General features: G+C 42.6%; 2 protein-coding genes across 2 annotated transcripts; one reads left to right on the top strand and one right to left on the bottom strand.

Moving 5' to 3' along the window:
- The first annotated feature begins 32 nt into the window (after window positions 1–32).
- REXO4 (REX4 homolog, 3'-5' exonuclease) lies at window positions 33–4,468 on the top strand. The gene is made up of 8 exons (XM_033077680.2): window positions 33–321; window positions 779–1,146; window positions 1,429–1,581; window positions 1,763–1,956; window positions 2,352–2,440; window positions 2,664–2,738; window positions 2,987–3,061; window positions 3,682–4,468. The coding sequence occupies exons 1-8, from the start codon at window positions 127–129 to the stop codon at window positions 3,781–3,783; spliced, it is 1,251 nt and encodes a 416-aa protein (XP_032933571.1). The 5' UTR covers window positions 33–126; the 3' UTR covers window positions 3,784–4,468.
- Window positions 4,297–16,252, bottom strand: STKLD1 (serine/threonine kinase like domain containing 1). Its single transcript, XM_033077679.2, has 19 exons — window positions 16,176–16,252; window positions 15,450–15,545; window positions 14,979–15,023; window positions 13,609–13,683; window positions 12,921–13,025; window positions 12,665–12,735; window positions 11,988–12,103; window positions 11,511–11,623; window positions 11,263–11,423; window positions 10,744–10,874; window positions 10,030–10,113; window positions 9,255–9,371; window positions 8,611–8,745; window positions 7,635–7,763; window positions 6,682–6,819; window positions 5,987–6,115; window positions 5,576–5,713; window positions 5,182–5,261; window positions 4,297–4,375 (listed from the first exon to the last, which is right to left on the bottom strand). The coding sequence occupies exons 1-19, from the start codon at window positions 16,188–16,190 to the stop codon at window positions 4,313–4,315; spliced, it is 1,941 nt and encodes a 646-aa protein (XP_032933570.1). The 5' UTR covers window positions 16,191–16,252; the 3' UTR covers window positions 4,297–4,312.
- Window positions 16,253–16,293: the final 41 nt, after the last annotated feature.

Below are 16,293 nucleotides of genomic sequence, written 5' to 3'. Positions count from 1 at the left end.
CGTTCCCCGCCGGGGCGGTGCGGCGCTGGGCCGGTCCCCCTGCGGGAGCGCTGGGCTGGGACTCGCTGTGTGTGCCCTGATCTCCAACTCCTGATCCCGGCCCCGCTCCCGCCCCGCTGACCCCGCATGGCCAAGGAGAGTCCTGCGGAGCCGCCGGCGACGGGGCCGACCGGTGCGGCCTGCGGGAAGAGCAAGAAGAGGAGGAAGAAGAGGAAGGCCCTCGGGGAAGCGGTGGCCGCATCCAAAGGCCCCGGCATGGCGGCTGTGGGTCCCCCCCGCAACCCCCAGGAGTTCTCCTCCAACTGGAAGGCGCTGCAGGAGGTGAGGGGGAGCGGGGGATGCGGTGGGTGCAGCCGGAGAAAGCTCCAGGAGCTGGGGCAGGGAAGCAGCAGGGCCATGCTGGCAGTGCTTGGATGCAGCTCCATGCTGGAGTTAACTCGGAGCCAGGGCAGGGACACTTCACTGTCGCTGGGTGCTCCAAGCCCCGGCCAGCCCGGCCTTGGACACTTCCAGGGATCCAGGGGCAGCCGCAGCTTCTCTGTGCCACGGCCTCAGCACCCTCACAGGGAAGAATTTCTTCCCAATATCCCATCTAACCCATCTAACGCTGCTCTCTGGCAGTTTGGAGTCACTCCAGGCTCCTGTGAATAGTCCCTCTCACCCTCTCTTGAAGCCTCCTTTTAGGTACTGAAGGGACACAATTAGGTCACTCTAAAACCTTCTCTCTTCCAGGCTTCTTTTTAGCTTTTTTTTTTTTTTTTCTTTAATGTCGTTTTAGCTGCTGAAACAGAAGGCGAATAACTCCAACAAACCCATCTCTACGGGTCAAACAGAGACCAAAAAGAAGCAGCCACTCAAAGCAGTCAAAAACCCACAAGTCCCAGCAGTCAATGGGAATGGCAATGTGGTAAAGGCCAAATCCACAAATAAAATGAATAAAATGGACAGTGGTTCTGCTAAAGCCAGTCCTCCTTTGGCCAAGCCAGTATCCAAGAAGGTTACAGCAAATAAGAACTTAAATGGCACCAAAAGCACTGGGAAAGGGTGCAAAGAAAAAAAGAAAAATGGCATTGTTGTGAAGGAGAAGGATGAGCTGAAACATAAGAGGATGAAAACTGAGGAACATGTGGAGCAGCAGCCCAAAGAGTGAGTATTTCAAACAGCAGCCCTGGATGTGAATATTTATTTTGAGAGGAACACAGAGCTCAAAACAGATAAACAGATGCACTTTTCCAGACTAAATTCTGAAAGAGATAACACAGATTTTGCTCCTACTCCTCAGACACAGCAAGAAACCTGCAGAGGTGGCAGTCATAGTTAATTTTCACAGGGTTTATCTCTTGGTTTAAAAAGTAACCTATACTATTTGTACAACAGCCACCAGATTGCTTTGAGACTGTTAAGTGTAATTAAATCTGTTCTTCCCAGGGCTGACATCTGGTTTGATGATGTTGATCCAAAAGATATTGAAGCAGCAATAGGGCCTGAAGCAGCAAAAATTGCCAGAAGGAACCTGGGACTTGAAACAGAGCAATCCCAGTCTGTGGAGCAGGTGCTGGTTAAGGAGAAGGCTTTTGATGGGTGAGTGACATTCCAGGGGCAAGGATGGCATCAGAGGTGTCAGACTGGCTTCTGAGAACTGATCTGCACGGTGAGCTGCCATCTCCCTGCTTCTGCTGCCAGGCTTTGCCCTGTTCCAATCAACATGTGAACCCCATATGGGCCTGCAGAGCTGTCCCCAAGCTGTCCCTTTGCCTTGCAGGCTGACCAGAGCCGTGGCCATGGACTGTGAGATGGTGGGGGTGGGCCCCAAGGGCGAGGACAGCATCGTGGCTCGGGTGTCCATCGTCAACCAGTTTGGAAAGTGTGTTTATGACAAGTATGTCAAGCCCACAGAGAAGGTGACAGACTACAGGACAGCTGTCAGTGGCATACGGCCTCAGAATATAAACACAGGTACCAGGGGTTCCCCCAGAAAGGTTTTTGAAAGAGGGAGAATTCAGTGGGTTGTCACAGAAGCCTCATTGGCGGAGCTTGGATCAGTTTGAGACCTAATTTGGGAAAACAAGATGCTGAGGTTTAAGTACAACTCAATGCTAAAGAAAAATTGTGGGAATTGTGGGAATTATGCGGTGATCACAAACACCCTTGAAGGAATTAACTGGTTGAATAGAGTGTAAAAAAGTAATTTTGTTTCCTTTTCATGCTGTGCTCTATATGGAATTCTCTGTGTTCTAGCAAGGAGAGATTCAGTGTGCTTTACAATAACTACAGTCCCAAGGATAAAGTTACCTCTGAGAGAAGAAGCCCTGTTTGCTCATGGCAGGTGTTTCCTTGTGTGGCATTTTTAGGTGAAGACTTTAAAACAGTTCAGAAGGAGGTGGCTGAGATCCTGAAGGGAAGGATTTTAGTTGGCCACGCCTTACGGAATGATCTACAGGTACATTGAAAATGAAGTTTCTAATACATCATTCTGGATCAAGGAACACACTGAACTCCTGAAAACTGGTCCTGAATCCTTCCTCTGTCTGTATGAGCTGAGTCTTGTCCTTTCATGGGTTTAAAGTGTCTCTTACAGTGGAGGGGAGGAAACAACAGGCAGCTGCACATTCAGCTCTGTAAAGTTTCATGCAATTTTAGACTGAAAATGTGATTTCTTCTAGGTCCTACTTCTTGATCATCCTCAGAAGAAGATCAGGGACACACAGAGATACAAACCTTTCAAAGAGAGAGTCAAAGTAAGAAACTGCTGGGAAGGTGCTCAATTTGCAGACTCCAAAGCTGCTGATTCACTCCTATGCTTGCTTTTACCTGACCCTGTTCCTTCTTTCCTACCTCTGCACACACAAGTCTCATAATTCATTAATATTTCACCAGCAGAGGCTAAGATATGCTGTTGTTTGAGGAATATATTTTTATACAGACACTCATCTCTGTTATTTCAAGTCCTGTGTGACAGCATGGTTTGTGATTTTTTCTTCTCTAGAGTTCCAGTCCATCCCTGAAGCTGCTCTGTGAGAAGCTGCTCAATATTCAGGTGCAGACAGCAGAGCACTGCTCGGTAGGTACCTCCTCAGAACATCCAGCTCAGTCCAGTTTCAGTCCAAAACACTTTCCTTCATCCCAGTGAAACTCAGCAAGCTCTGCTTAGCACCAGCAGTGAGATTGTCATCTAAGCTTGCTTAGTGTTTCCTCATTTCATAAATTATTTTTGCACAAATCAGCTCTTAGCTCTGAATTCTTATTATTTTAAAATTCCCAGGGAAAAAAGGTAATGATCATAATGTTTATCCCAAAAGCAGCATTCTGCACTGCTGCACTGTGGCAAGAGGGATAAACAGTGGGAGAGGCTATACCTGAACCTCAGCAGATCCTGTATTTCAGTGGGCTGAAATTCAGGAGGATGGAAAAGAGGAATGAACTGGGGAAGCACAACTGGGAGGGGAGCTCATAGATACTGTAGCATGAGAATTTTTTAATTATGACTTTCCAAGTGACAATCAGAAATGCAGAGCCTTGGGGTGGGCCCTGGACTCTAAATACACCATTTATCCCTTTCACTAGGCATAGAGCCTAAATATAAAAAGAGATCATGAAATGTTAATTGGAAGGATTTATTCAAATGATGGATGTGAGGTAATAAGCAGCTAAATTTTCCTTGTCTGGTCTGTTCTCTTTCAGATCCAGGATGCACAAGCAGCTATGAGACTTTACACCTTGGAGAAAAAGAAATGGGAAGCTGCTATTAGGAACAAAACTAACAACAAAAAACGTAAAACTTAAAAACACTGGGTAGAATCTTTCATGTGCAGCATTTGCTGGTTTGATGTCACATTCCAAATTCAGAGATAAGTCAGAAGCTACTTCATAAAATCAATGCAGAGACAATGCTCCAATAACCTGGAAGTACAGGAATGCTGCTGCCAGCTGTGGATGGTCCCTGTGCCTGATGCCTGCTACTGTGTTCAAACAGCCTTTGTAACAAATGCCTGCAGCTGGGAAAGACTTCATCAGTTAAATTTCTTCAACAGAAATAGACATTGAATGAGTTAAAAAAATTAAATTATTATAGATGAAGGAAGAAATTGTCATTGCTTTGTCAAAACTCTGAGGATTTCTTTATTTTAAGTATGTTGAGGGTCACAAAGTGAGGCCTACTACAGGGTGAAATCTTAATTATTGCTGTTAGTTACACAGCTGTGGTACCTAAACCAGCAATAAATACCTGTTTATATTATCAATAGCCCAATATTCTTTTTTTTCTGGTGAGAAGAATCTTCTAATGGAGGATCCAGGCTTTTAAGTCTTGTTCTTAGACAAAGCGTTTTTCCTTCCTCAGTTTCGAAAGTGTTGCATTCACCAGGGTCTGAATCTCCTGCAGGGAAATGAGAGAATTGTCAAACAGAAGATTACCTTGTTGCTCCAGTTATTTTTGTATTCATTTGTTAATAAAAAAGTGTCTAATGTAGCTCTTTGGAGTGGCTGCTGTTGTTACAACAGGAGAGGGAGCTTTTTCCCCTTCTGGGATTATTTTTTCTGTGGCTGCAGTGTTCATTGGAGGGGTGCAGGCAATGCCTGCAGGAGAACCTGGAGAACAGTTTGTAACTGTCTTTGAAAACAATTCTGAGAATACATAAATCAGCAAAATTAAAACTAACCAGTTTTATTGGCTTGATAAATAAACCTAATTATTGGTTTCTTGCCAGTAAGCCTTTACAAAAGAAATATAAGTGTAACACATTAAATAGCTCTGATAACTTTGCTGTTTTTTCCCTTTTATTAGTGTGACTATTTGGTGAAATTTAATGTAAATCTTCCCACAAACTGTCAAAGTTTTTGTTGGTTTTTTGTTTATTTTTTAACAATGTCACTTCCAAATCAAAAGTAAATTGGATGTAATGTACTTATGGCTTTATTCCTGTAAACTTCAGCCTGGTTTAGCATGAGGACTGTAGTAAGCTAATGTAATGTTGTAATGGAATGGAAAGGAAAGAGACCAGAATATTTTTTTTAAATTTAAACATTAACAACAACAACCTTCAACCACTAGTTAGAACTATCCTTACAAACTCACTCTTCATTCCACATGCAGCTAATTCTCTAAATTTCTGCACTATGATGAAATCCCCCATCAGAAATAACATACTAATATACTTTATCATCACAGAGGCTTCTCCATACCGTGCTAAATGGAAATTGGAGTTTTATTTCAGACAGCAGCTTTTCCATTTTCTGAGACCTCATATCCAGCATGACCTCATCTGCAGTGCCAATGAAACAAGAAAATTGATGGTTATAGCACAACTGCCAGTGGAGCAGGAGCTAAAGGAGCAGAGGACAGAGCTACACAAAAAGGAGGCAAGATAAAATGAAGTTAAAATGTTTTACCATCAGAGTGGTATTTGTTTGGAACAAGTGAAGTGAATTCTCAGAAGGATGAACTGGAACTTTGCCAGACACAAAGTAAGTGTTTCCTGAGAGCAGCTAACCAGTCTCTGAGAACTGCTGTTGAGGTTTTACTGATTTTGGGTTGGGAGAGAGGAGGAGACTCAAGTGCCAGCAGCAGCAATCTCACCATACTGAACCATCTCGTTCATCAGCAGGCACAGAGCTTCTGCCACCCCTGGCTCCTCACAGTGAAGGTGATACTCATGTTTGATCAGCTCTACTCCACTGCCTTTTGAGTCCAGCAGAATTGCCAGAGCTGCAGTTTCTGCAAGGAAGACAAAACACTGCTGGGCTCATTGGAGCTGCAAACTGCAGGATCTGCTTCCCATCCCCTCATCAGCTGGCACATGTCACATTTTCAGGAAGTTGTGCCAGTTATTTTCAGTCTCCCTAAAAACTGTTCTGAAGCATATTTGGGAACAGGTAGAAGACCAGATGCAGCTGGCACTGTCATGCAGGGCAGAAGTGATTTGAATGATTGTTTTCATGTTGATGGAGCTGATTGGTAATTAATGAAAGCAGAACTGCTGAATGTTACCTGAGAGCCTCACAAGGCTGGCTAATGCCAGGCTGCCATTCTTCACCAGCACTGCTCTTTCTGGGTTCATCCTGAGTGCATCCAGCAGAAGTGCTGCTGTGGGCTCATAGTCACTGTCAGTTAAACAACCTTTAAAGAAAATAAACAAAACACACAGAAATGCCCGAAATGTCAATATTCTCCAGACCAAAGGAATGGAGTCCTGAATACTCAACTTATTCTGCTGATAGGGAATAGAAATGAGATTGCTGAGCGTGTTTTGCTCAGCTTTTCCCAGTGGAACAATAGCACAAGGGCAGGCAGTAGGTAAATGTGACAATGTTCTTGTATGAGGAAGAAATAAGACAAGTAGTACTGCAAGGATGAGTTCCTTAGTGCAAATGATAATGAAGGAGATTATTTCTCTTTTAACATGAAATCCTGTTCCAAATCAACCAAGCAGATCAGCTGCCCACAGTGGAGTCCCCATTAGCAGTGTCTGGTGATTTAATTGCTACAGCTCATCAAAAATGGCTTCATTAGGGAGTCACAGAGCGAGTGCAGGGAAGAGCAACCAAGAGAAGATGCAAGTTCCCAACTCTGCTGCCATCTGCAGAGCCTCCTCCAGCCCAGCAGCCTGGAGTGCAGGATCACACTGACACACTGACATCCCACGTTTTCCATGCCCAGGGGACAGGGAGGATGGGAACACACACCTTGGAGAGCCAGTGCCCACAGAGCTGAGCAGGCAGACTCTGCAACGACTCCATTCTGCAGGTGGTTCTGAAGCACTGCACAGGTGACAGGGACAGCACTGTCCAGCACTGCTTGGTCTGCATTATCCTCTGAATTACCTTAGCAGAAAGGAAATGCACCTGGCAGTTATTTAATGAAGTCATAATATCACTGTATGTCAAATTATACCAGTAAAACCTTAATGGGTGTTGGCATTGGAATAATGCAGCATTGTTCTAGTCTGGAGGGCAGCAGAGGGAAGGAATAAAAAATGTACAGAACCAAACCAAGTGCTACAGGACTAATAAATAATTCTGTTTATTGGAGAAAGCTGAACTTCTGCAGGAACTAGTGTTCTTTGTCATTTAAATTATGCATAGGGATCACAGCAAGAAGCCTCCAGAAATAACCACAGTTTTGACAGAATCCGGGCTGCAGGATGGAGATTCAGCTGTCTTATAAATCCAACGGGTAATTTGCTGCACAGAGGGAATAAAACACACCAAGTGCAACTGGGCACAATCTGTGCTTCCAGCCTTCCCTGATGATCAGAACACCACACACCTCTACAAGAACATATCACAGAAACAAATCAGTAAATGTAAAATCAGGTCACATCTTGGCCTGAATGAATGGCTCCAATTTGGCACCTTATCACAATATTATCATATTATCTGCATTCATTTTTATCTAATTTAACTCTGGATCACAAAGTGATTGTAGCAGTGCTGTGGAAACAACTCTCCACAATCACAAAAATCAGATTGGATTGGGTTGGAAGGAATCTTAAAGATCATCTCATTCCATCTCCCTGGAATAAGAATGGGAGAAAATCCAATCCCAGCGACAGGAATGTCTGAACTCAATTAAGCTCAATACCTGCTGCCCTGCAGTCACATGAGTGCAGGCACAATACTCTCAGTGTTCCACTTACCACTCACAGCCAAGCTCCAGAGAACGGCACAGCCAGAGAGGCAGATCTTGTCATTATGAAGAAAACGTCTTAAAATTGACAGAAGGTCTGGAATGATTCCAACTCTCCTTAGGTTCTCTGCAGCTACCTCTGAAAACCACAGAAATTCTATAGAATTGGGGATTTTTGTCCCACTCACTGGCCTCGAAACAGGCAGCACTAACCGTGTTTAAAGTGAGATAACAGACCGGTAATTTGAGCCCATCAGCTGGACAAAAGGAAGCAAGAGAAAGAGAATTCTTTAACAAGATGCACTTAACACAGCTGATCCTTTCAAATGGATGCCTGGCCATCCTTTTTCCTCCCAGACTTGGAATTCACAGAGCAGGAAAGGAACTGAGAGGGTGTAAATTACAATCTTCACCTGATTCCACTTTAACGATTCAGAATTAGGAAACACTGGATAAAAATAGTTTGGTCTCAGAATGACTCTGTAATAATCTTTTTAAGATTTCCCCCTTGCTGCTAAATCCTACTGTAACCATTTCTAAAAACAAGTCTTTGATGAATGTTGAACTGACACTGAAAACAACTAAAAATGCTATAAATATTTAGCAGTTATAAGTTCAGAAGGAAAGAAAACAAAGTAGAGAAGTTAGGGAGAATGGTTTCAATTCATCATGGCACAGTCCAAGACAGAATTCCAGTTCTATGCCCTCATTTTCTCAAGCACTACCATTTGCAGAGTTTGTGCTTGTTTCCAAACCAAAAGGAAATACAGAATTGTATCTATTGGAATGCTCCTGAAGCCTCAGCATTGAATCTGAAACTTTCAGGGATGTTATCAATATCTGCTCAATCTTACCAATATTACCACTATTAAATTAATAATTACCCACAGACATCCACACCTCTCAGTCAAGTCATTGTATCTTGGATTTGTTTCAAAAAGTAAAAATAAATTCATATTCCTCAAAGAATGAGCAAAGTGACCCACCACTGGCTGAAACCATCATCAGTAATGTGCAGAGCATTGACAGGAACTCTTCATTTTCAGAATGTTTCCTCACTGTGTGTAACAGGCAGCTGGCCACACTCTCATCCAGGGCCATCATCACCCCCTGCTCCAGAGCTGTCACCACAAACATTGCAATAGAACAAAGATTTCAGTGGTTTGGAATGAAATCTGAATCCCCCTGCCCTGCAATCAACATTCAATTAATAGCATTTCTTCACATAAAATAAGCAAAAAACTTAACTTTAAACTTAAACTTTCCTTGTCTGAAACTCAATTCTTAGTATTTTTAAGCTCGAATCATCAGGTGGTTTTAGGGTAAATTGCCATGAAAGTGACAGCAAAAGACACAAAACCACTTTTATGGTTTAAAATTTAAACAGCAAAACAGTAAGAATCTTATTTATGCCCTCTAGCAACACTTTACATAACATGAAAACAAATTGTGTTGGACAAGATCAGCACCTATACTGAAAATTAACACAGAATTCGTGTATGCCAGTCCTGAAAGCTGCTTGACTTCCTTCAGCTCTTTAAATTCATCCCCTAAAATTGTTAATGGAGCAGACAATGGCTTCAGTAATCTTTACAAGACCCAGCAGAAGGAGGAAATCTTCAAATTGTACCTTGACTAAGAATTTCAAGCAATAAAGTGCAGCCTTCTACTTGTAAATCCTGAGAATCTGTGTGAGTCTTCATGGCAAGAGTGATCACTTCTGTGCATGTTAGCAGATAGGGGAATGCTGTGGGGGAAAGACATTTTTTGAGAAAAGGTTCTTGAATCAAAGAGAACAAGACAGAGTGAATTGTTTTAATCTGTGTGGGAAATGGCTCCTATCAATTAAAGCTGAGAATAACCCTGAGTTTTAACAGCACAAGTCAATGCCAGCATTAAAATGCTGCCAAAGGGCAGAGCATTTTATAACTGGTTTAACACAGTGCTTTGAATTATTGACCTTCATCTGAAGGCTTCTTTTGAAAAATGTGCAGTTTCTGGGAGAAAACACACAGCTTTCATCCTCACAGCTTTACCAGACACACAGGAATTAGCCATGTGTAGCTTCCTTTTGCTCTGCCAGCCTTGCAGCCCCAGGAATTACCCCCAGGTCATCCCAGGACTGGTGGAAATTACCTTCCTCAAATGTCAGTTTGTTGGCAATTCAAATATCTAATACATTTTTTTCCCCAGTGCCCATTTTTCTCATCCAGTAGAACCCCTCTGCTGGTTAACAAAAGCATGTACAGAACAAGTACAAACACAATCCCATCAGCTACTGGAGAAACAGGAAGAGAGCAATTTCATTCTCATTTATGAACACCAGAAATGTTTGCCTCTTCCTGTTGTCTCAAAATGTAAGGAAGGAGCAGAATAAATAAAAAATAGATCAAATAGTGCCTTACCACTTCTATCCTTTACAAAGCTGGCAAGGTGCTGAATGCCCTCAGCCTGGACTTCTTCAATATCCCAGGAAGCCTGCATGAATTCTGAGAAACCAAGGAAATTCTTCCAACCATTCCACACAAACATTTACACAAAGCACTCCAATTGTCTCTGTTTGCAAGATGTGAATTCAAATGAATGAAAATAATGAAATTTGAGATTGTTGAAGAGAAAAACTTCCCCCCAACTCATTAAACATTTCAATATTTCAAAGTGTTATGATTCACAATGTATTTGGCATTATTTATATATATATCTATATCTATTTGGGGACCTGTTGGAATTAAATCAGAGCAGGGACAGGAGCTTTAAATACATTATTCCAATAGACTTTTCAGATTAAAATATATCTTCCTTATTTAGAAGGAAAATAATGGAGCAGATCCTTTGTGGTATAAATTAGCAAACATGTTACAATGCAAACAAAATAAGTGAAGCTCCCAAATTTTCTGAGGAGTGAGCTCTGACCCTGTTTAACTTTTGCAGAAGGAATGGCTGAGAATCTTAGGAATTTAGAGAAAAAGCTGCATAGTAATCCTTGCTCCAAAGAGTATCCCATTTTATTTCAGGTAAAATGAGTGTCCAAGAATTTATTTCCAAGTAGAATACATCCTGACTGAAGGGTCTATTTCCTATGAAAATCACCTTTCCATTGATCTCATTCTCCTTATTACCTAGAACACTTTCAACTCCTCCCTGAAAGAGCAAATCTCTTATTGTGGGAGACAGAGACATCTTCAGTTTTATTGAGGTGTCACCAGCAACAGTCAGACATTTCCCAATAAATGGAAGAGTGACCAGATCCCTAGAATTTTGAGAGACAAAAGCAGCACCAGTGAGTTAGAACTGGTCAGAAAAGAAAAAAAAACTACAGGTTGCATTTTGATATAAATAATCTAATTTTGACAGAACTTAAACAATTTACTTCAGAACAGCTCAAGAAAGAGCTCATATTGCACAAGCCATGCTTAGGTGTCAAGTTCAGGCTCACAAAATTGTGTATAACATGAATTTATAAAAAAAGTTTTAAAGTTCTGTGCATTTCAGTGTCCAATCTGAATGAACATCAAGCCTTTAATACCTCAGTTTGTGGAGGCAGGAGGATAAGCAGTGTTAGCCCTTTCCAACAGCAATTTGTGGAGGTTGGAGGGGTTTAGGACAAAACCAATCAAGGGAAGGCAGCCAGAATTCACCTTGCTGTGGGTCTCATGCTGGGCTCAATCTGCAGCATCATCAATAAAATTGGAAAGAAAGGAAAATAGCTTCTTTCTTCATCCTGCATCAGGGTCAGGACTCCCACAAGGCAGCTGCTGTCCCCTCTGATATCCTGCAGCAAGGAATTGATCTCTTGTGCCTGGGAAGAGCAGAGTGTCAGAGAGCTCTCACACACTCACATATCCTGATGAGCCCTTTCAATCCCTGATAAATCATCCTTACACACATTCAGAACAAAGCAGCTCAGCATATCAAGGAGGACACAGCCCAGAGACCAGATGTCAGATTTCTCAGTGAAAGAAAACTCCAATGTTTCTGGAGCCATCCAAGACTTGTTTTCTGTAGAAACAGGAATCATATGGTGACATTTCTGCCATTGTGCTTCCAAAAACTACAAACCACACTGTAACTAATGAACATTTTTCTAAGATGCTCCTGAGGACAAAGCTAAAAGGGATTCCAACTGTATTGATTGCAGAAACTCACACATATCTACATTTTTCACTTGTGAACACAATTAATGCTGCAGACAGCTGCCTATGAAAATCCTATTTAGAAGACAAATAATTTAACGCAGAGAAAGGAGAGGGAAGATAATTTTCCCCTCTTTCCTAATTTTTCTCTTAGGACTAAAAATATCCACCATAACTTAAGTCTTTTGACAATACAGTAGGAAAAAAAACCCAGCAAAACAAATATCTACCTTCTTCCACTCTTATTTTCCATTTCAGCTCATCTTTCATAAGTGTTTCAGTACTGAAGTCACTCAGCATGAAGGATGCTTCACCAGTCACAAGGATGTTTGATGGCTTGAGATTTCTGCAATACAACTAAATTAAAGTCTAATTACATAATTACAAATTCCCAGCATCTTTAGCCCTCACAGGGGTTGGGTTGGTTTTTGTAGTGGGCTTTTTGCAGGGAGGGGAAATTGGTTTGGACATTTTTTGTTTTGTTGGTATAGGTTGGTTTTCTTTAATACACAAGTGATAATCAACCAAAATACAATTCTTTTCCTCTCTAAATGCTTTAAAATTTGTGCTTGGGAGACAAATTGATCTGAGCATGGAATGTAAGGGTTATCTTTTAGTCAGATACACAAACTTTGTTCACCATAGCCACCAAAATGTGAGCATTCACAGAGATGGACAATTCTTTAAATGTTGAAAAAAAACCACCAAGAGATAATAGCTCAAATGAGTATTCCAGACAAAACTCAGGAATTAGGTAACTTTGGAAGTAAAAAAAAACCAAACAAACAAACTAATCTAAAGTCTGAATTTCTACTCCCTGCTTCTTTTGGAAGAGTAAAATTCCCTGCCTCTGAGCACTGTGCAAAGAACAAGGGCCTTTCAGACAGGGAATGAGATTTCTGCTCACCTGTGCCAAATATTTTGTTTGTGTATGTAAAACAAAGCATCCACCATCTGTCCCAGGAACCTCTGAACCACCTGTGGAGGAAAATAGACATGAAAGTGTAACACAAACAAGGAACTTTCAAATATCTTTCAGAAGTGAGTTTCCAAAACCACCCTCCTGTGCTTTGAAGGTTTTAGGGAGGATTTTCAGAAAGAAGGAATACCATAAAAGCAACAAGTCTCTCAGTTCAAACAGGTGCCTCTTCTGTATTTTTTACCCTGTGTGTTATCTTTTCTGACTTCTGCCTCTTTTCCTTGATTAGAGCTGAAAGATCTCCTTGGCCTGAGTGCTGCATAACCAGGCAGAGGAACAGAGATGAGACCTGCAATAAAACATTGCACCAAAATTGCTGAATCGTTTGCAGGTAAGAAAGACAAAACCAAACTGGTGGGTGTGATGTCCACAGTACAAAAGGGTTCTGAGATAATTTTTCTCTCACAAAAGAAACAATATTTTATTTCTTTCATTAAAAATACAGCATGCTCATTGTTTTAGCAAATAAAACAAACCAGCACTATCAAGCATTTTATCTGAAGCTGTATAGGATGATTCAAATCAATTATACATTCATAAAATCATCAAAGATTCTGTCCAAGCACTGAAGAAAATCTGCAAATAAATAAGTCAGGGCTTTCAGCTTCTTATGGTCCCCTATAGAAGGGTTTTCATGCAGGCATGGAAATCAGAACTGTGCACTATTTGGGAGTCTGCCATGTGATGGACTCCAATCCATATTCACAGCTTTTTAGTGTGTGTATTCAGGAGCCAAAAAAAAGTAATAATAATCAGGCTTGTTTCAATTCAAAAAACCTTGTTTAGCATCTCACCCCAATGACCCCAAATTTTAAACCTGTGAATATGTGCCTAGAACATAAACCACACCTTCCAGCTGAACCAATTCTCACCTCGTTATTCCAAGTCACAAACAATTCCTTGTAAGTACAGATGTTACAATGGTGGAGTTTTAGCAAATCCATTGCCTGCACAGAATAAAAAAGAGAAAATACAGACAGCTTTCCACACTACACAGTCCTTCCCTTTAACAGGATTTTAAATAACACCCAAAGCCAGTTCCTCACTCGTTCATGTCACATTTCTGATCAAACTCTCCCAAAGTGCCAGCTCTGTTAAATATTTACATACACCAATGTGGAAAGAAGGAAAATATTTCACCCAGACTCTACTCACTGCTGAACAGCCTTGTGAGATTCAAAGATACAAACTGATCCACAGGGAGATGATGTGTGAACCACCCCCTTCTTCAGCTCCTAACATCAAAACCTGAGAACATTTCTTAGAAGATAAGTCAGGATGATTTCTCGAGTGCAGCCATTATTTCCTGTAACCTCCATGCAAAGTTGAACCTAGCAAATAAAATGGTACAAAAGATTTTTATCTCCTTGAAGGTGGTTTCTGTGCAGGGCTCTAAACAATCATAATCACTTCAGCAAATTTGCTGATTATGTGGAAGATAAAAAGAATTCAGGTTAACTCTCTTCTAGTTGTGTTTGTGGCTATGCAGGCACAGCAGAAAAACTAAAAAGCCACACTCCTCGATGGCAAAACTGCATTTATTTAATAGGTGTATTTTAACATTTATTTCAACAGAAAAATTGGTTCAAGTTTTACTGGTAATGCCATATTTAGTACAGAAAGAGGTCACCTTTCTGACCAGGATAAAACATCTGCACAGAGAATTATTTTCTTCCTTTTCCAACTGCAGATGCTGTGCATACTGGGCACTGGGAGACTCATTCATCATGTGCTATTCCACTTCTTTTATGGAAACCATTTTTGGTATTTTAAGAGTATTTCTGATGCTTCTTACTCAAAGCATTTCAAAAAATTTGCACCAAAAGAAAAGAGCACAACATTCGCATTTAAAAAGTCCAACTCTGAGAAACAAGCATATGATGAAATATGTTATCTAGACATCAAGTTATTAATAATAAACTACAAACAGACCAAGGTTCTCCTCCAGCTTAAAACCAAAAGGATCAGTTTTGTTCTTTGGCTTCACAAAACAAATAAAACCTCTGAGGAAGAGCTATCCTCTGAGAAGGGCTGTCCATTTGAATTTACATATCCAAAAATAACAACAATTAATACAAAACCCTGGCTTGAGCCCAAGCAGAGGGCAGAGATCACACCCCACAAATAGTCCTACCTGATTTACTTATTATTTACTCAGCTAAACCTTGTAGATAAAATACTTGGTTCTATCAAGACTTTGGTCTTTGTGAGTGAAGCAGTAAAGAAAAGACTGCAGCAATACCTCCTTCAAGGCCACATTTGCTTGGTGTTGGTCAATGCATTCAACCTGCACCAAACAAAAGCCAGGGATGAGACTGCAACAGAAACACCAGGGAGCTTCAAGCCACAACACTCTTATCAAGGTGACCAAACTGCAAATGACATAAATTTCCAATGACAGGTCAAATCTGTAATGTTTGGGGCAGTTTTGGTGTCAGGAGATGGGTAAAACAGAGCTGAAAATGTGTGTGACAGAGTGCTTCTGCACTGTCAGGGCAGCAGTGAGCTGAGCTGAGAGAACACTGAGGGGACCTAACCAGGCTGCTGCCCTCTCCCCAGTTAGAGCGTCAACAGCAAAAACTCCCAAAAAACAGCAGAGTAAGGAGCAAGCCCACTGTGACCCAGCAGCCGAGCTGCCCAGCACGGGTCTCTGTGCTATGATGGAGATAATAAACATGTCAAACTCTTGTTTTCATAACAACCACCCGCTCACCTGCTTTATTGCATACTTCTCGTGGGCACCCTGGGCTGTTTTCAGCTGAGCTCTCAGCACCGTGCCCAGTGCCCCGGGCGGGAGCAGCTCCAGCACCTGCGGGGCACAGACACACCCAGAGCACCTGCTCGGCTGGGGCACAACAACTGAGGCAAAAAATCCTTCAATTCGCTTTTCCATGGAACCCTTCCACACAGGGAACACCTCCAGCTCCCCACGGCAGGGTTAGGGACACCCCCACCTTCACCCCAGCTCCTGAGGGGAGCTCAGGCCCTCCCTGCCCTCCTCTTCAGGCCATTCCCGTGTGAAAACAGCCCCAGGACATGTAACCCCCCGGGGCCACTCAACCCTCACCTCCCACAGCCGTGTGCTGCCCCAGGGGTCTCCACACCATCCCCAGGGCCATGAACCCCTCACAGACCCCTCCAGCAACACTCCACCCACTCAGAGCCACTCACACCACATCCCCGAGGGAACCCACAGCCCCTGCGCTGGTCACAGACCCCTCCTCAGGGCCATAAACCCCTCACAGACCCCTCCAGCAACACTCCACCCACCCAGAGCCACTGACACCATGTCCCCAAGGGAACCCACAGCCCCTGCGCTGGTCACAGACCCCTCCTCAGGGCCATAAACCCCTCACAGACCCCTCCAGCACCACCTACACCCCCACAACGCCGCAGCCACCCGCTTATTGCCGGGTAGAGCTTGTCCCTGGGGCAGCACCTCATATTTTTCCATGGCGGGGCCGCCGCCCTGAGGGCGTGAGGGGCGTGAGGACACCCCCTCACACAGGAGTGTAGTGGGAGCGCGGCCCCTTTAAGAGAGCCGGAGGGCGTGTCCG

This window comes from Catharus ustulatus, chromosome 21 (assembly GCF_009819885.2).
Source record: "Catharus ustulatus isolate bCatUst1 chromosome 21, bCatUst1.pri.v2, whole genome shotgun sequence".
In the NCBI taxonomy this organism is placed as follows: Eukaryota; Metazoa; Chordata; class Aves; order Passeriformes; family Turdidae; genus Catharus; species Catharus ustulatus.
The sequence above is the reverse complement of the archived record's forward strand: the minus strand, read 5'-3'. Positions and strand labels throughout refer to the sequence as shown.